Source organism: Oncorhynchus nerka, linkage group LG14 (genome assembly GCF_034236695.1).
Source record: "Oncorhynchus nerka isolate Pitt River linkage group LG14, Oner_Uvic_2.0, whole genome shotgun sequence".
Classification (NCBI taxonomy): domain Eukaryota; kingdom Metazoa; phylum Chordata; class Actinopteri; order Salmoniformes; family Salmonidae; genus Oncorhynchus; species Oncorhynchus nerka.
Window position 1 is genome coordinate 62,895,019 of NC_088409.1, and position 17,868 is coordinate 62,912,886.

General features: G+C 44.7%; 1 protein-coding gene and 1 pseudogene across 2 annotated transcripts; both read left to right on the forward strand.

Moving 5' to 3' along the window:
• The first annotated feature begins 5,764 nt into the window (after positions 1-5,764).
• On the forward strand, positions 5,765-9,092 carry dmac2 (distal membrane arm assembly component 2). Of its 2 annotated transcripts, none has more exons than XR_003865393.2 (6): positions 5,765-5,866; positions 6,721-6,911; positions 7,241-7,321; positions 7,480-7,619; positions 8,090-8,383; positions 8,575-8,662. XR_003865393.2 is itself a non-coding variant. In XM_029680702.2 (6 exons), the coding sequence occupies exons 1-6, from the start codon at positions 5,849-5,851 to the stop codon at positions 8,726-8,728; spliced, it is 747 nt and encodes a 248-aa protein (XP_029536562.1). In that variant the 5' UTR covers positions 5,766-5,848; the 3' UTR covers positions 8,729-9,092. The 2 variants fall into 2 exon arrangements, 1 of the variants encoding a protein (XP_029536562.1); XM_029680702.2 differs by having other exon boundaries at positions 5,766-5,866; positions 8,090-8,252; positions 8,575-9,092.
• LOC115141250 (NAD-dependent protein deacetylase sirtuin-2-like) lies at positions 9,092-11,452 on the forward strand (annotated as a pseudogene).
• The last annotated feature ends 6,416 nt before the right edge of the window (positions 11,453-17,868 follow it).

Here is a 17,868-nt window from a genome sequence, read left to right on the forward strand (position 1 = left end):
AGGTCAGAACGTGACAGGGGAGTGAGGCCTAAGAGGGTTTTATAAATAAGCATCAACCAGTGGGACTTGCGACGGGTATACAGAGATGACCAGTTTACAGAGGATTATAGAGTGCAGTGATGATATAAGGAGCATTGGTGGCAAATCTGATGGCCGAATGGTAAAGAACATCTAGCCCCTCGAGAGCACCCTCACCTGCCTATCTATAAATTACATCTCCGTAATCTAGCATGGGTAGGATGGTCATCTGAATCAGGGTTAGTTTGGCAGCTGGGGTGAAAGAGGAGCGATTACGATAGAGGAAACCAAGTCTAGATTTAACTTTATTCTGCAGCTTTAATATGTGCTGAGAGAAGGACAGTGTACCATCTAGCCATACTCCCAAGTACTTGTCCAGACTACCTCAAGCTCTAAACCCTCAGAGGTAGTAATAACACCTGTGGGAAGAGGGACATTCTTCTTACTAAACCACATGACCTTTGTTTTGGAGGTGTTCAGAACAAGGTTAAGGGTAGAAAAAGCTTGTTGGACACTAAGAAAGCTTTGTTGTAGAGCATTTAACACAAAATCCGGGGAAGGGCCAGCTGAGTATAAGACTGTATCATCTGCATATAAATGGATGAGAGAGCTTCCTACTGCCTGAGCTATGTTGTTGATGTAAATTGAGAAGAGCGTGGGGCCGAGGATCGAGCCTTGGGGTACAGCCTTGGTGACAGGCACTCTTTGAGAGAGGTAGTTAGCAAACCAGACCAGAACCCTCAGAGACACCAATACTCCTTAGCCGGCCCACAAGAATGGAATGGTCTATCGTATCAAAAGCTTTGGCCAAGTCAATAAAAATAGCATTTCTTAGAATCAAGTGCAATGGTGACATCATTGAGGACCTTTAATAGCAGTAATGTAAAGAATGCCTTTGTGTAAATTAAGCAATTAAAAGCTCTGTTTCTTTGTTTTAGCAAAGTCAAATAAACTAAACTGAAAGCATGAAACCACACCAACCAAACCACCTGATACCACTTAGACTCTGATCCCCTTTAGTATCAACTGGAACAAAGCTTTATCGGTGTCAGAAGTCACTGAACCTTTTACACACACAACGGGCATGACAGACGCTTAAACATGCAGACCCATAAACCGTAGCATCACACAATAATCTATATCCATATCATAGCACCAAGTAGCCTCTTATCTCCAATGCATTATTCATCCAGCGCTATGCTATGTAACGCTACTTTCAAACAGTTCCCTAGGGGAATCCCTGACATCTCGTCTCGCTCAGAGACGGCCTGGATGATCAGAGAGGAGTTATGGGCTCGAGGGAACTTGTATCTACAGAGTTAGTGTCTCTGCTGTGCTGTCCCTGTGGAGTTGTATCTCTAACCTTGCTCTCACTACAGTTCACACTCAGCACTCAGGGCCGCACATCAGAGGAATTCAGATGGTGGGTTTTTAAGTGGTGTGTGTGTGTGTGTGTGTGTGTGTGTGTGTGTGTGTGTGTGTGTGTGTGTGTGTGTGTGTGTGTGTGTGTGTGTGTGTGTGTGTGTGTGTGTGTGTGTGTGTGTGTGTGCAGATCTGCAAAACTGGATGGCGTGCAGTTTCATTCCCTTTCACAAATCCAACCGTGAAGTGTTCTTATGGAGACTATTCAATTATAGTGGAGTCTACAGTATTTTGCTATTTTTGTGCAACAAGCTACAGTTGGCCATTTTGAGTGGCAGACAGCTGTGGAGTTAATGAAGTCAGTTCATTGAGTTAAACGGTAGACTGGCTCAGCATCGTGCAATCATTAGCATGCCTCACTGTGGTAATTGCAGCTGTCAGCTCCAATCTCGAGAGTAGCGTGGGTTCAGCAAGACACCAAGCCGAGGTAACGGCACTAGTATACAGAACTGTGGGACTGAGCACTCCATATGAGATACCGACACATCTTATTTGTACAGAATTGAAACCGTTAACTGCACAAGACAATCGTAGGACTAGGTGTGTGTGCGTGTCTGCTATGGCCAATTTCCGCGTCATTCATTTCATTTCTATTCACTCTTTTAATTGACTGAATTGAAAACAAAATAAACCCCAACTCTGCTATGGACGACAAAACCAACATGATAAGAGTTGGTTCTATTTAGTCAACTGTCAGAGTAACAGCAGACATGCTGAGAGGGACTTTGGCAGCGTCATCACCTGTGGGATAACGCTAACTATTAATGAACCGAAACGGGCTAAAATTTGCAGCAAATGGGGCGATAGTTGAAAATACAGTCCAAACCAATTAAAGAAAAAAAAAGCATTAACAGTTGGCACTGGGTCAAAATCTGAAGAACTTCTCCTGGTATCCTTGGCAACACACATTGCAGTGACTATCTCCACACATAAACATCATGGGCTATTTATGCGTCAGCAGCATAAATACCATCTAACACACTGAGAAGCAAGCAGACATATTGTTTGTGTGTGTGTACTGCATCATGTACAGTGTGAATCCTATCCCCTCTATGTGGCCAGTCGGTACTGAAGGACACGCGCTATCAATCTTTCGAGCTGTGATTTACATGTACAGCCTCCCTGTGACCTTATGGGAGGTTTAAAAGAATACACCTCACGGGCAGCCATTTAGAAATCTATTTTCCCTATATTCTCCCCACGTGGGCCAGCCCCCTAGCAATTTGAGTTCTAGCCAATGAGCTTCAGCCCCTCGCATTTGAGTGACAGCTAGCAAGAGGCCTGCAAAGCGCTATCGAATGAGGTTGCAGGGCGGGCTCAACGGCTCAGTGGAGAGAGAGAGAGAGAGAGAGAGAGAGAGAGAGAGCGCAACAACGTGGTGCACATATCTGCACAAATGTGACGCATTATGCCCTTTTCGGGGAACACTTTTGGCTCGTGAGCTCTACTTTCAGAACTACTGACTCAAAAGTATACAAGCTACTGGAGAATGTCTTTAACAGTAGAGCTGGCTGAATTTCTATGGGAAATGCCTTTGATGTTGTACACATTCATATTCATTTGAAATTGCATCACAAAATAACACCATTAAGGGATATTAATGGCAACATAGTTTGTGATGTACTACAGGTGTAGGATCTTAATTTGAACAGTTTCTCACAGCAGGACAATTATCTTGCAGCATCAGTAAATGTGTGTCACGCCTTGGTCATAGTATTTTGTGTTTTCGTTATATATTTGGTCAGGCCAGGGTGTGACATGGGTTTATTTTGTTGTGTTTCGTATTGGGGTTTTGTAGGCATTGGGATTGCGGCTGAGTAGGGGTGTAGCATAGGCTTGGCTGCCTGAGGCGGTTCTCAATCAGAGTCAGGTGATTCTCGTTGTCTCTGATTGGGAACCATATTTAGGTAGCCGGGGTTTCACTGTGTATTTTGTGGGTGATTGTTCCTGTCTCTGTGTAGTGTTCACCAGATAGGCTGTAATAGGTTTTTGCGTTCCGTTTGTTGTTTTGTTTATATATATATAGTTATTTCATGTATCGTTATTCTTCATTAAAGAACATGAGTAACCACCACGCTGCATTTTGGTCCGACTCTCTTTCTACAGACGAACGCCGTTACAATGTGAATTATTGTGTGTATTATAAATAATGGACATTTGTGTAGGGGTTGATACATTCTTTTGTTGCAAGTCAAGTCAGATTCTTAAAAAAAAAATGTTATACCTCAAATACACTACACACACCATAGACAAACTGTGTGTGAATACTGAAGAGTGTCAACACCAGGGGTGTTAAAATCTTACCCTATGAGGTCAGGACTACTGCTGTTTTTTTGTTCTACCTGATAATTCATTGCATACACCTAATGTCCCAGCTCTAAATCAATCCCATATTTGAGAGGATGAATGGAAAAAAAGCAGTGAAACGCTTCGAGGTCCAGATTTGAAGTTGAGGGCTCCAGACATTCACAGAGACTAGACTACTCCCTGAGGTCTATACTCTCTATACCACCTTGTTACGTTCCCCAGCAAGAAACCCAAAACGCTACTTAAACAGAAGGGGGAACTAACAGTGTCCCTGACAACAACCAAAACGAAACAGGTGTTTTTTTTAGGAGGGGTTCTGAAAGACACTCATGAGTGGCCGCTAAATTTGAGGCAAATAACATTTTAAAAACACACCAAACTTAAAGACAGGAGCAAAACAAAATCAGGCAAATCAGACAAATATTTTTTTTTTCTAGAAATGAAATAAGGAGCGCTAACTAAAGGTGTTGACCCTACACATCTCTCAAGACAACTGGAGCACTCAGCCAGCACTCTTAAATATCACATGTGCCAGCAGACAGCAACCAGCACAGGTGTAACACATACTGACTAACGAGGTGACACCAATCGGTGCGCCATATGTGCTAACAAGCTATACATGCTAAAGTCCAACCTCAAAACATAAATGGAAAAACCAAAACCAGTAACAACCTCCTCCTGGGCCATCTGCTACAGTAGTTCCATTCCAACAACCCAACCATCTATTCATGAATTAATTTATTAGTAAACCATTCACACATTATCCTCCATGATTAGCTTCAGATCACATTCAACGGACACTGCCTTGTCTCTCAGTGAATCTGATGCTTTTCTAAGTCATCTGGGTAATACCTTACTTTATACACATTACACATTCATGAAACCAGTCATAACAACATTACGAGTGTTTCTGTATCATTCATAACAACCTTCACGACACATTATTCAACAACATTCACAAGGGGTTTTGAATATGAAGATTGTTATGAAAGATACTACAAGGGTTCATGGTTTCATGAAGGTATTATGAATGCCTTATGTATACCCCCAATAGTGACGTAATACCATTATCCTCCACTTCCCATCTCTCTCTCTCTCTCTCTCTCTCTCCCTGTCTCTCTCTCTCTCTCTCTCTCTCTCTCTCTCTCTCTCTCTATATATATATATATATATAGAAAAAATCAATCTTAGGACTGGAGTAAATCATCAGCGAGGCTAAACTGATTTTCTAGTTACCAGTGACAGCAGGTGAGAGCCGTCTGTTGGTCTGGCACTGCCCCAGTGGATCCTGGGAGAAGAGACAAGGAGAGACAAAGGGGATGTTTGTTTTTCTTCCATGTATCGAGCCGTCTGCACATCTGTCAGACCTGTTTTTCTCCTATACCTGCAACGTATGTGGAAATGTAGATGATGGGAGATGAGGGAGAAGCCATTGGGAGAATGGGATTGTGGAATAAATGGATTGGAATGAGACAGGGGAGATGTTGCCTCACTTTTACATTCTTACTTAGGCTATTCTATCACTCTCTTTCAGTTAGTACAGCTCTCAATTCTCCATGTTGCCTGTATTCCCCAGGCATACTTTATCAAATCATTCACTCAACACACCACCTGCAGTCCTGCACCCCCAAATGATTAACCGATCCACCAATTTCCAGGTCCTAAAATGAATCTAGAAGGACTGACCTGCTCTCAGACAGTTAATAATAGCTTACCCTACTGTTATTCTCCAAGTTATTTTGGCTGTGGTCTAGTTAGGCGACATTGACAGTAAAGGGTAGAGAAGAAACAGATTCACACAATGTCTAGTGCTATTGCCAAACAACAACTGTGATGATGGAGTATAAATCTTAATTTATTATGGAAAGGCCTAAACGACATACCTTGGCGTCAAATTACAGTAGCTTCTTGAATGCAAAGGTTGTACAGTGTATCATTTGGTGAAATCACCTATGTTGCGCTTCATTCTTTTTTTCGGGTACTTTCCATTTTGTGAGACTTCTTCGAGCGCCCCCCTGCGTTTTGAGAGATATCTACAAGGTAAATAGAACGCAAAAGCGCTAAGTTTGTCCCAAACCACTGCCCGTAGTACGTCAACAACATGGCTGCTCCCTTGATGGTAAGAATATCCTTCGCTTCTCACGTCGCTAACGCTAATAAATACAAATTAAAACCGGTATTTTGCATTAGTGTAGCCTATATTTTGAAGTTGTATGTAATCTCTGAGTTCAGCGTCCAGAATATACACGCTATAGCAAAAAATGTGGAGGGATCACATAACGGTGAGAGGATCGCGATAACGTTAGTGATGTCTCAGTGCAATATTTTCTATACTAATATATTTTTGTGACAGGAAATATTCTGCAACACCTACATGATAAAATGCATACATAAGTACTATGAGCATCCATATTTTAGCAGAATTACAAATAGCAGGTTAAAGCAAGGACAACCACCACCAGGCGCTCTGGCTCATGGCACATAGCTATGGTTCCAGGTATATTGTCTTCTCACCTCTGCCTACTCAAATGTTGTTTTATAGAGTAAAAGACAAATCAGTGGTGGACCTTTAAAAAGGAGCTACCTATCACATTTTTCTAGATTATCAGTAAAGTGGATGTGGTATACTTTTGTGGATCAAGTGATATGTTTGGGACTCGTGGGGGGGCAAGAGCAGTGTGGGCCGTTGAGAGCTAAACGTAACTAACTAATCAAATCAACAGTTGGAGTGCAAAAGTCTACACATACATGGGGGCCTTCCAAGAACAGGAGTGATGAATTGGTCTATGAAGTCAAAACCCAAACTATGCAACATCACACATGGACAAGTGTGGAGGTGCAAACTAAAGCACTCCTCTCACAACTCCTGGGTTTATAGTTACCGCATATTAGCATGGCAAGTAGATTTTCCCCTCCTTTGCATTTGCCTCTCTCCTTTCTCACTGTCCATGTTCTGTGTATCTGTCTTGTCAGTTGATGCGGCGAAGCTGTAGGCAGGTGACCCTCTTGGCCGCCGCGTCGCGTTACTGGAGCTCTAGCCCTGTGGCTCCGCCCTCAAAACAGTCCAGGCTCCTCCTCTTCCTGAGCCAGCGTTTCCATGACATTGAGACTCTCCTCAGCTGGAGCTCCTGGTTCAAGAACCGAGGTCTACGACAGAAGAATTTGTATGTGTAACAGGAAAACACACCGATTTATTCTAGCTACATGCATTTCTATCAGCGCGCCACGGTCTAAAATGAACGTGTAGGTTATCATCTGGTCCCAAATCAGTCCCTCCCCCTTGGCCCTTATTCTTCAATGCACCATCTATAAGGCGTTGGTAAGCAAAAATGGTGGACGCTCCAACACTGCTTATGCTATCCAGACCCTTTTAGATCTTCATGCAATGAAGGGTTATAGGCTAAGGCGAATGTGTAGGGAGTGAATTGGAACAGGCTGTCCCAACTCCATAAACATCGCTCTCAGCCCAACCACTGTCTCTTTCCCTTCACAGTTTCTATGGTTACACCCAGCAAAACTATGGGGACAACATTGCAGCTGCTTATTACATCCTTAGCCTGAAGGGAGGATTCAGGTAACTGTTCCGCCGTCTTGGGCTGCCCATAACCGCCTGTGCATGCCCCCTTTTTGACGTGTTGGTGAATATTGATGTGCTTTCAGTTTTTTGTTGTTGTATTTGCTGATCACTGTGTAATTCACTTGTTAGTGATGACTAGTCATTTGACCCTCCAGGTTTGCAGGGCAGTCAGAGTGGTTCCGATCAGACAGAAGAGGGAAGTTCAGTTGGGACTTCATGAACCACCGGGACACCTCCATAGAGGAAGTGGATGTCGGCAACACGCTCATTAACTACACAGGCCTGGAAAACCTCGGTACATACCACTTTATTCATGTCTGGGGGGGGGGGATTTGTATTTGTTTCACATTGCAAGTTACCCTTCCTAAATATTAATGGATAACTTAGCATTGTGGTTGATATGTATTATTATGTATGTACTCTGTGCCAGTGGTTTTCAACCTGTTTTCCGCAGGGTTTTTTAAATGATTTTTTTTCAACATTAAATAACAGTTGGCACTATTAATGGTATTATATGCTATTTTACATTATTTTTCACAATGCATATTGTTATAAAAATAATAATAGGCCTTTAATCTGTTAAAGTCACTGATCAAATGTATTCTAAATTTGACCGCCAGGGTTTTGTTAAAAAGTTTTGCGACTCTGCGGATGGTGTTCCTCAAACTGTCGGCAGTGATTTGGTGGTCCCCGAAATGGAAAAGGTTGGGAACCACTGCTCAATGCTGTAAAATGTAACTCCTTTTTCTCTCGTCTCTTTCTCAGTGAAACAGAGGGGGCTGCGTACTCTCTCTGTGAGTGGCTGCGCTGAGGTGGATGACTGGTTCCTGTCCCGCCTCTATATCTTCCAGGACACCCTGGAAGAGCTGGACATTTCGAACTGTCCCCGAATCTCTGTGGGGGGCCTGGCCGCACTGCAGAACCTGAGGTACACTGACCAACACGGGAGGAAATGACAAAAACAGAGGTGTTTTATCAATTAGTACGTGAGGAACCGAGAAAAGACTATCTCCTTGCTTCGTCCTTAAAATGGATTGGAGGATGCGTTTTGAGAAGAAGGTGAGGAGAGAACACAAGGAATCATGGGAAGATTAATTGAGAAAGAGACGGCATCACTAAAATGTCCATGCATTTCCTCATGGCACTTGCCTTAAATATATTTGTATATGTGTGTGTATATATAGGGGTCAATGGACTCCATAACGTCACAAATTGATACAAACATCTCTTCTCCTCCTCTTGTGTATCAGGGGTCTGCGACGGCTGAACGTGTCCTCCCTCCCCAGGCTCCAGAACCCTGGGCTGGTCGCCATCCTGCTGGAGGAGATGCTTCCTCATTGCCATGTTACTGCTGTCGGGTACGACCACAGCCTGATCTACAGCCCCACACAGACCGACGGCTAGACGCCCAGACACAGATAAAGGCTGAGGCTGGATGTCAAAATCTGACTAGAGAAGTGGAGAGACACAATCGAAGTTGGGCATCGTGACAAATGCTCTTATTCGCTACCTTTTTGATTCTTTAACACTCACACGGACAAACAGGCAGGGAGGGATGCCCATTTAGTGTGTGATGTAGAGCCTCACTGATTTAAAAAATGATAAATGATCAGAGAAGGGTTTTACTTACTTGTAGAGCAACATTGTCATCCTTAAGCTACCAAAATTATCAGTCAAAATATTTCCTTCAAAATATGTATATATGATGATGGTATGGATTATTATTATGCGTTGTATTGGTGTTTTAAATAAAAATATTTGTAAAATATGCCTCCTGTTGTACATCTGGATCAATACAGACATTTATGAAGCAGACAGAATAAATAGACAAGTCGTGGTTAGCGTTTTAAAACGGGTGTGAATCTTATTAACCGTGAGGGATGTAAATCCCATAATCCTTTGTGAGACTGAGAGGAGACCTTAAAGCTGCCGTTGAATAGGAGGAATAACGATTCAAGAGGAAAACGGAGAGATTAACATTTTGTAGACTGAAGTAATGATGTATTAACTACCTTATACTGTTGCAATATTTTTATTTTACCTTTATTTAACTAGGGAAGTCAGTTAAGAACAAATTCTTATTTTCAATGACAGCCTAGGAACAGTGGGTTAACTGCCTGTTCAGGGGCAGAACGACATATTTGTACCTTGTCAGCTCGGGGATTTGAACTTGCAACCTTTCGGTTACTAGTCCAACACTAACCACTAGGCTACCCTGCCGCCCCGCAATCATACTGTTCAAAACATTGCAGCTATGACCTCATGCTTAAACTACTTCTGCAGGTACATAACACTATAGTCAGTCATAATAACCTACACAGATTATTTTGTTCTTTGCTGCTATCACCAGTCAATATTCACCCCTCTCTTTCTACATCAGAAACACCCTGAGCCCTTCTTTCCCCTGGCCAGGGAGCTGTACCCAGGACAGTTTAAGGTAGGATCAAGCCTATTTTCTGGCTTTTTCTTAACTTAATTTCCTGAATTGTGCAGTTGGTGCCTGTGTATTATTAGGGATCACTAACAGCAGTGTTGTTGTGTGTTAAGCCCACAGTATGTCACTACTTCATCAAGTTGCTGAAGAACAAGGGGCTACTCAAACGCTGCTACTCACAGGTTCGGTATTCTTTCATATCCGTTGTTCTGTGTCTGAGTTAGTCACCTACAGCCTGTTGTGAATTGTTATTGGGGTCGTCCATTTCGGTTTGTGCAGAATAGTCACACCCTGGAACGTGTGGCAGCAGGACTGGAGGGAGAGGACCTGATTGAAGCCCACGGCACCTTCTACACCTCACTGTCAGATTTATGTGCCGGGAAGAGTAGGACTTGGACTGGATGAAAGGTTAGTGTGGTACGGTAATATCTAACTGTGATGGTTTAACAAAACGCTGTTATACCACCTAGGCAGACACTCATTTACATGGATATGCTAATTAAGTTGTCATTTTAAAGGAATGTGTGTGCTATTAAAATAATTGTTGAATTATGCTATTTTACCTCTGACCTGCAGAGAAAATCGTCTCTGATGACATCCCCAAATGTGACAAGTGCAGCAATCTACCAAAGAGGTTCTTCACCTCAGTGGCCATGGTGAGTGTGGTTTGGGTGGTGACTTGAAAGACTACATTGAGTTTGTGTGTCTTTGTCTTTTTCATGTATGTGCATATTTGTGTGTACACAACCATAATAAAGTGATGAACCATAATGAAAGGCACAGTACTCAGTACTGATTTCCTGTTTCTTTTCTTCCAGGACTTTCCTCGACTGTGATTTGCTGATTATAATGGGGACCTCCCTGCAGGTTCAGCTTTATGCTGCTCTTGTTGGCAGGTGAGTCTTTCTGTCTTGACTCTTTTCCCAGGATCATGATTATAATGCTATCTGATACACTACTATTGGTATAGTATTGCATTTCAACATGTGTCCACTTCAACCATGGATTCTAGCATCAACGAGCTCATAAATGGTGCGTGATGGAATATGTGTTTGCACTGTTTCAAACAGCTGCCCCAGACTGCTCATTAACCTGGAGCCAGCCGGGCAGCGTGAGTCCTCTGTCCTGTCCCTGTCTGTCTGGATTTGCATGAGACTTTCCTTCCTCTATCCACCTCTGTATTTCAACTTGTATATCTTTCTGTCTGTCTCCCTGTAGGCAGATCCTGTATTAGGGATGATAGGCATTGGCGGAGGGATGGACTTTGACTTGGCGGAGGGATGGACTTTGACTTGGCGGAGGGATGGACTTTGACTTGGCGGAGGGATGGACTTTGACTCAGAGAAAGCATACAGGTGAGAAGCTATCGCCTTCAATTGAACTATGATGATAATGGTTAAGATGGTGTTGGAAGTGTTGCTGATGAATATTCATTGGTTATGAGTTGTCTCTTGTCAGGGATGTGGCTCATATTAGTACATATGATGATGGATGCTTGGTACTTGCTGACCTACTGGGCTGGAAGGTACATGCTTAGTAAATACCCATATGGACACAGTCATAAGAGTGCAACAGAGATGGTTGTATTTTCTATTTTTTTCCTCTCACCACTCTCTCACGCCCACTATCCCTCCCTCCATTATCTCTCTTTCTCCCAGGCGGAGCTGGAAGAGATGGTTAGGGAGCATTGGAGGGGGGGGTAGAATAACCATTGAGAGTCCGGCCGGCTCCAACCCATCACTAGGCTTCAGTCTGGAAGCAGATTTGCATAGAGTAACCAGGACTGTGCTCTACTGTCTGGTTATGGATTTTCTCCCTTTAGTTTGCACTTTACTAACTTCCCTCTCCTCTCTAACCTCTGTTTGATATAAACCCACCTCCTGACTCCTACTGTGTGTATTGGTCTGTCTTTTGACAGTTCCCACAGATGGAGTTTATAGCAATACACACTAAAACGAGCATATTTTTCCTTCTGAGGGAGAGACCTACAGACACTGAGCTGTCAGCATGCCAACTAGCTCTGTTGAGTCAGTTAGTTGATTAATTTAGACGGAAGTGAGAAAGTATAGAAGCCATGGCAGGGTAACAAAGATGATGAATGGCTGATTCATCCACTGATGCAGTGACACAACTACTGTAAATAGAATGAAAAAAATATATAATATAGCATTTTATGATCAATTACTATTTATAATCAATTATAATGATGCATTTGCTTTTCATGGCATTGCTTTCTATTCTTATTGTTTATATAAATTGTTTTAATATAATTATTTTTAATCTATTAAGCGTACCTGTGGTATTTGGTTTCTCTACTTCCTGTGGATGTTGGCGTTGGACGTTCCTATTTCAGCACGAATGATGCAGCAGAAAGTTACCACAGTGGTGTGATATGATGTCGCAGTACGTCTCTGGTGTTGACCAAATGCAACTCCATGCTTTCTAGAAGATTCTGTGTGATACAACAAGTAAAAACACAAAACAAGGTCTCCCACTGAAGTTATTTTTCATGCACATACACTACATTAAGCATTGAGCTCATACACAGCTGGTACAACTAATGTTGATTGGTACAAATTATGTTGTCTGTGTGGGGTGCATGGGTTGTTTATTTCTATGTTGAATGTATTGTAGCCGTGAGTTGAACAGAAAATGCTATTGCACATTTACAGTACACTTAGAATCCCACCTTTTTATTCCTATGCAGCTTTTAACTGCATCCATTTTGTCTGTGTTTTCAGCTCTATAAAGTGCAACATTCAGATGTGTCTCTGGGTAAAAGAGAGCGAGATGAACATTATTCAGGTCTTGAGAGTAAAGGCTAAGTAGACTAATTTCTTTGTTAGATGTGTTAGCAAGGTTAACCACATGAAGGGGGTGGGAGATGAAGGAGGATGAGAGAATGAGAAAAAGAAAAATAGAGAACTTGTGGGCAAGTGGAAGTGCAACATCAAATGTCAAGGTGTGTGGTAGAGGCAGGTGATGCATCGACACAAAATATACTTCTGACGGAACAGAGAAAGACTGTTGCTGAGGTACGGAATCTGTTAGAATGTCAGAGGACAGGTCTGTAGGCACAAGGTTACAACATGAAGAGATCTGTGGAGTTTGTTAGGCTGACAACATTAAGAGATCTGTGGAGTTTCTGTTAAGCTGATAACATAAAGAGATCTGTGGAGTTTCTGTTAGGCTGACAACATGAAGAGATCTGTGGAGTTTGTTAGGCTGACAACATGACGAGATCTGTGGAGTTTCTGTTAGGCTGACAAAATGATGAGATCTGTGGAGTTTGTTAGGCTGAAAACATGAAGAGATCTGTGGAGTTTCTGTTAGGCTGACAATATGACGAGATCTGTGGAGTTTCTGGTAGGCTGACAACATGACGAGATCTGTGGAGTTTCTATTAGGCTGACAACATGAAGAGATCTGTGGAGTTTCTGTTAGGCTGACAACATGAAGAGATCTGTGGAGTTTCTGTTAGGCTGAAGGGGAGACACATAAAGTCGCAGCTACTTTGACAAGCAGCCCTAGGGGCCGTTAACAGTAAGTAACCCTTTTTAATACATCTATCATCTCAAATCAGCTGTAAAGGTTAGTTCACCAACTTTTGGGTGAACTATCCCTTCAAATGTTAGTTGAGGAAGGATATAATCACAATTTTTTTCCAGAATAACTTTTTCAAATAGTTTAATGTTCCTTTTTCCATATATTTCATGTTGATATATTGGATTTCATCTTAATCCGTACGCAGTTGGCACACACTAAACATTTTGTACGCTATGTGTCACGTTCTTTCAAAATCGAACCCAGAAGCAGACCAGGACAAGGAGAGTAAGAAGGTGAGTATTTATCTACAAGTGAATGGGTAGATATATCCAGGTGGCGTAGCGGGCAGCGGTGGTGAGTTGATGGGAGTAAATAGGTGGATCCAATGGGGTAGCGGAATCCTCCGACGACCAGGCGGGAATGGGGTAAATGATCCGGGTGAGTAACTGAAGACAGAACAAACGGAGGTAAGTTTAAGGCAAGCAATACGTAAAAACTAACAAAACAAATTCTATCCGACTTGAGGCTGATACTATGGCACAACATACTGTTCATGGCTAACGATCCGGCAGGGAATGGATGTCAGGTCCGGGCTTATGAAGAGGAGAGATGATGATCAGGACCAGGTGTGCAGATAGCTGATGGGATACAGGTGCAGGTCATCAGAACTCCCAACTGGCTACATTGCCCGGCAAACAGACAGGGTGCGTTCCAGGACGCCGGAAAAAACACTCCAGGACAGAACACATGCAAAAAACAGACTCAGGAAACCGGATTCGTGACAGTACCCCTCCGACGACGAACGCCACCGGGCGGACTACCCAGAGCGCCAGGGTGGAGGCGGTAAAAGTCACGAAGCAGGTCATCGTTAAGGATCTGACGCCGAGGAATCCAACTCCTCTCCTCAGGACCATATCCTTCCCAATCCACTAAATACTGGAACCCTCGACCCCGCCGTCTGGAGTCCATGATGCGGCGCACCGTGTAAACAGGACCACCTCCGATCATCCGAGGAGGAGGAGGACGAGGAGGAGGGGGCAACAGAGGACTGAGGAGAACCGGCTTGAGGCAGGAGACATGAAAGGTGGGATGTACTCGTGGGATGTTAGTGTAGCAGGCAACTTGAGTCGGACCACAACAGGATTAATGATCTTCTCCACTACAAACGGACCAATGAACTTCGGTGACAGTTTCCTCGACTCAGTCCGTAGAGGAAGATCCCGAGTAGCCAACCAAACCCTATCTCCGACGGTATAAGCGGGGGCAGGAATACGGCGACGATTCGCCTGGATCTGATACCGGTCAGAAACCTTAAGGAGGGCTTTCCTGGCCCGATGCCAGGTGCGGTGGCAACGACGAATGTGGGTCTGGACAGAAGGAACCGAGAGATCCCGCTCCTGAGAAGGAAACAAGGGAGGTTGGTAACCGTACAGGCACTGGAAGGGAGACATCCCAATGGCAGATGAAGGGAGAGTATTATGGGCATACTCGACCCAGGGTAATTGAGAGGACCAAGAGGTGGGATCAGAGGAAACAAGACAACGCAGCGTGGACTCCATCTTCTGGTTGGCTCTCTCCGCCTGACCATTAGATTGGGGATGAAATCCAGATGTTGAGACTGACTGTAGCTCCAATGGCCAAACAGAACGATTTCCAGACAGCAGAGGTAAACTGAGGACCACGGTCAGAAACAATGTCACAGGGCAACCCGTGGACCCTGAACACCTCCCTAACCAGGATCTCGGACGTCTCAGTGGCAGAAGGCAGCTTGGAGAGGGGAACAAAGTGGGCAAACTTGCTGAATCTATCCACAATGGTCAGAATAACCGTGTTACCAACAGAAGAGGGCAACCCCGTGACAAAATCCAGGGCCAGATGCGACCAAGGTCGCCGGGGAATAGGTAGGGGGTGAAGAAGCCCAGAGCTGGCCCGATTGGTACTCTTATTCTGCGCACAAACAGGACAACAAACCTCCGGGTATCTTCTCCCATGGCAGGCCACCAAAATCGTCTGCGCAGTAGCGCCATAGTCCGAGCAACACCAGGGTGACAAGCTATCTTGCTGGCGTGGGACCACTGAAGGACAGCAGAATGAAGCGACTCAGGCACGAACAACCGACCGGGTGGACCGTTACCGGGCCCGGGCTGTGTCCGAAGAGCCGCCATCACCTCCTCCTCAATCCATGTAACGGCTCCCACGACAACGTTCTGGGGAACAATCGTCTCAGTCTTGGCCCCTCTCTCCTCCGTCTTGGAGAACATCCGGGACAGGGCGTCCTCCTTCACGTTCTTCGACCCAGGTCGGAACGTCAGGGAAAAATTGAAGTGTCCAAAAAACAAAGCCCGGTGGGAGTTGAGACGTTTAGCCGATTGCACGTAAGCCAGATTCTTGTGGTCAGTCCAGACCACAAACGGTTGCTCCGCTCCCTCCAACCAGTGACGCCACTCCTCCAAGGCAAGCTTCACAGCGAGAAGCTCCCGGTTACCCACATCGTAGTTTCTTTCAGCTGGAGAAAGACGACAAGAGTAGAAGGCGCAGGGATGGAGTTTACCGTCAGTGGAGCTACGCTGGGACAGGATGGCGCCCACCCCCACATCAGACGCATCCACCTCCACAACGAACTGACGGGAAGTGTCAGGTTGAGAGAGAATCGGGGCGTTGGTGAATCGGCTCTTCAAATCTAGAAATGCTCGGTCTGCCTCAGGAGACCAACAGAACTTTCTGGTGCAAGACGTCAGTACAGTTAAAGGGGCGGCCACCCGGCTGTAATCACGGATAAACCTCCGATAAAAATTCGCAAACCCCAGGAATCTCTGGAGCTCCCACATTGCACCCCATAGCCTGACAACCCACAGCACACATCCAACTCCTTGATTCTCTCCTAAGCGGACTCCAATGTCCAATTTGTAAGTCGCTCTGGATAAGAGCGTCTGCTAAATGACTTAAATGTAAATGTAATGTAAATGTTGTACCGGGCTGGACCCAATCCCGAACCGCCCGAACCTTCTCTTGGTCCATCTTGATCTCTCCCCTGGAGATGATGTACTCGAGGAAGGACGTCGTGTGGGCGTGAAAATCACACTTCTCAGCCTTCACGAACAGACGGTTCTCCAATAACCGCTGCAGGACCTGCTTGACATGCTGAACGTGGCTAGAAAGCTCCTTCGAGAAGATGAGGATATCATCCAGGTAAACGAACACAAAAATACCAATTATATCTCTCAGAACGTCATTCACCATGCTTTGGAACACAGCAGGAGCGTTGGTCAGTCCAAACGGCATCACCTGGTACTCTAAATGTCCCATCGGAGTATTGAACCCAGTCAACCACTCGTCCCCCTCTTTGATCCGAACCAAATGATAAGCATTACGTAAATCAAGCTTCGTAAAAACCGTAGCACCCTGTAAAGAATCGAAAGCCGAGCTCATCAAGGGCAGGGGATACTTGTTCTTGACCGTAATATCATTCAAACCCCGATAATCAATACACGGTCGAAGAGAGCCATCCTTCTTGCTCACAAAAAAAATCCTGCTCCCAGAGGTGATGACGAGGGCCGAACGAGACCTGCAGCTAGAGACTCCTTGATGTAGGTCTCCAAGGCCTCACGTTCAGGTCGAGAGATACTGTATAACCGTCCCTTGGGAAAGGCAGCTCCAGGAAACAGATTAATTGCACAGTCATAAGGTCGGTGGGGAGGAAAGGACTGAGCCTTCTGTTTAGTGAATACTTCACCCAACTCGTGATATGTTTCTGGAACCAGGGACAAATCAGGAGGAGCAGAGTCACTGACCTGACTGGAAACGGCAGGAGAACAGGCAGTCCTAAGGCAGTTAGCATGACAATCAATGCTCCAACTAGTTACCTTACCCGTCACCCAATCAAACGAGAGATTGTGTTCCTTCAGCCAGGGGTAACCAAGAACCAGAGGAACATGGGGCGAGGACAGAATGAAGAAGGAGATAAACTCTGAATGATTCCCCGACAACAACATCTTAACCGGTTCAGTCCTCATAGTGATCCGTGCCAGACTACTGCCGTTCAGAGTGGTTGCTTCAATGGCTTCCGGCAATTGCTCCTTGGAAAGCCCCAGCTGTTTCACCAAGTCGGCATCAATAAAGCTGCCATCTGCACCTGAATCGATAAAAGCGTTCATCTCTAAGCTATGATCCTTATTCATAAGGGTCGCAGGAAAACGGGGTCTGACAGGATCTTTGAGAGGTTGAAACTGGCTCGCTAAAATTCCTCCCAAAACTAGCGAGCCGGGCAGTTTAACGGGCGCTGTGGACAAGCGGAGATGTAATGTCCGGAGCTACCACAGTAGAGACAGCTGTTGGTCTCACGTCTACGTTGGCGCTCCTCCTTAGTTAGCCCGTGTCGCCCCACTTGCATTGGTTCAGGATCTGGTGGCAAGACCCCTCCACTAATCCCGTGTGGGGAATAACGATCAATACGTTCTGGTTCACTTCCTGAACCGAATGGTAACCGAGTTGCTGATTGATTGGATGGGCCAGGACAGAACACAGGCAAAAAACAGACTCAGGAAACGGGATTCGTGACACTATG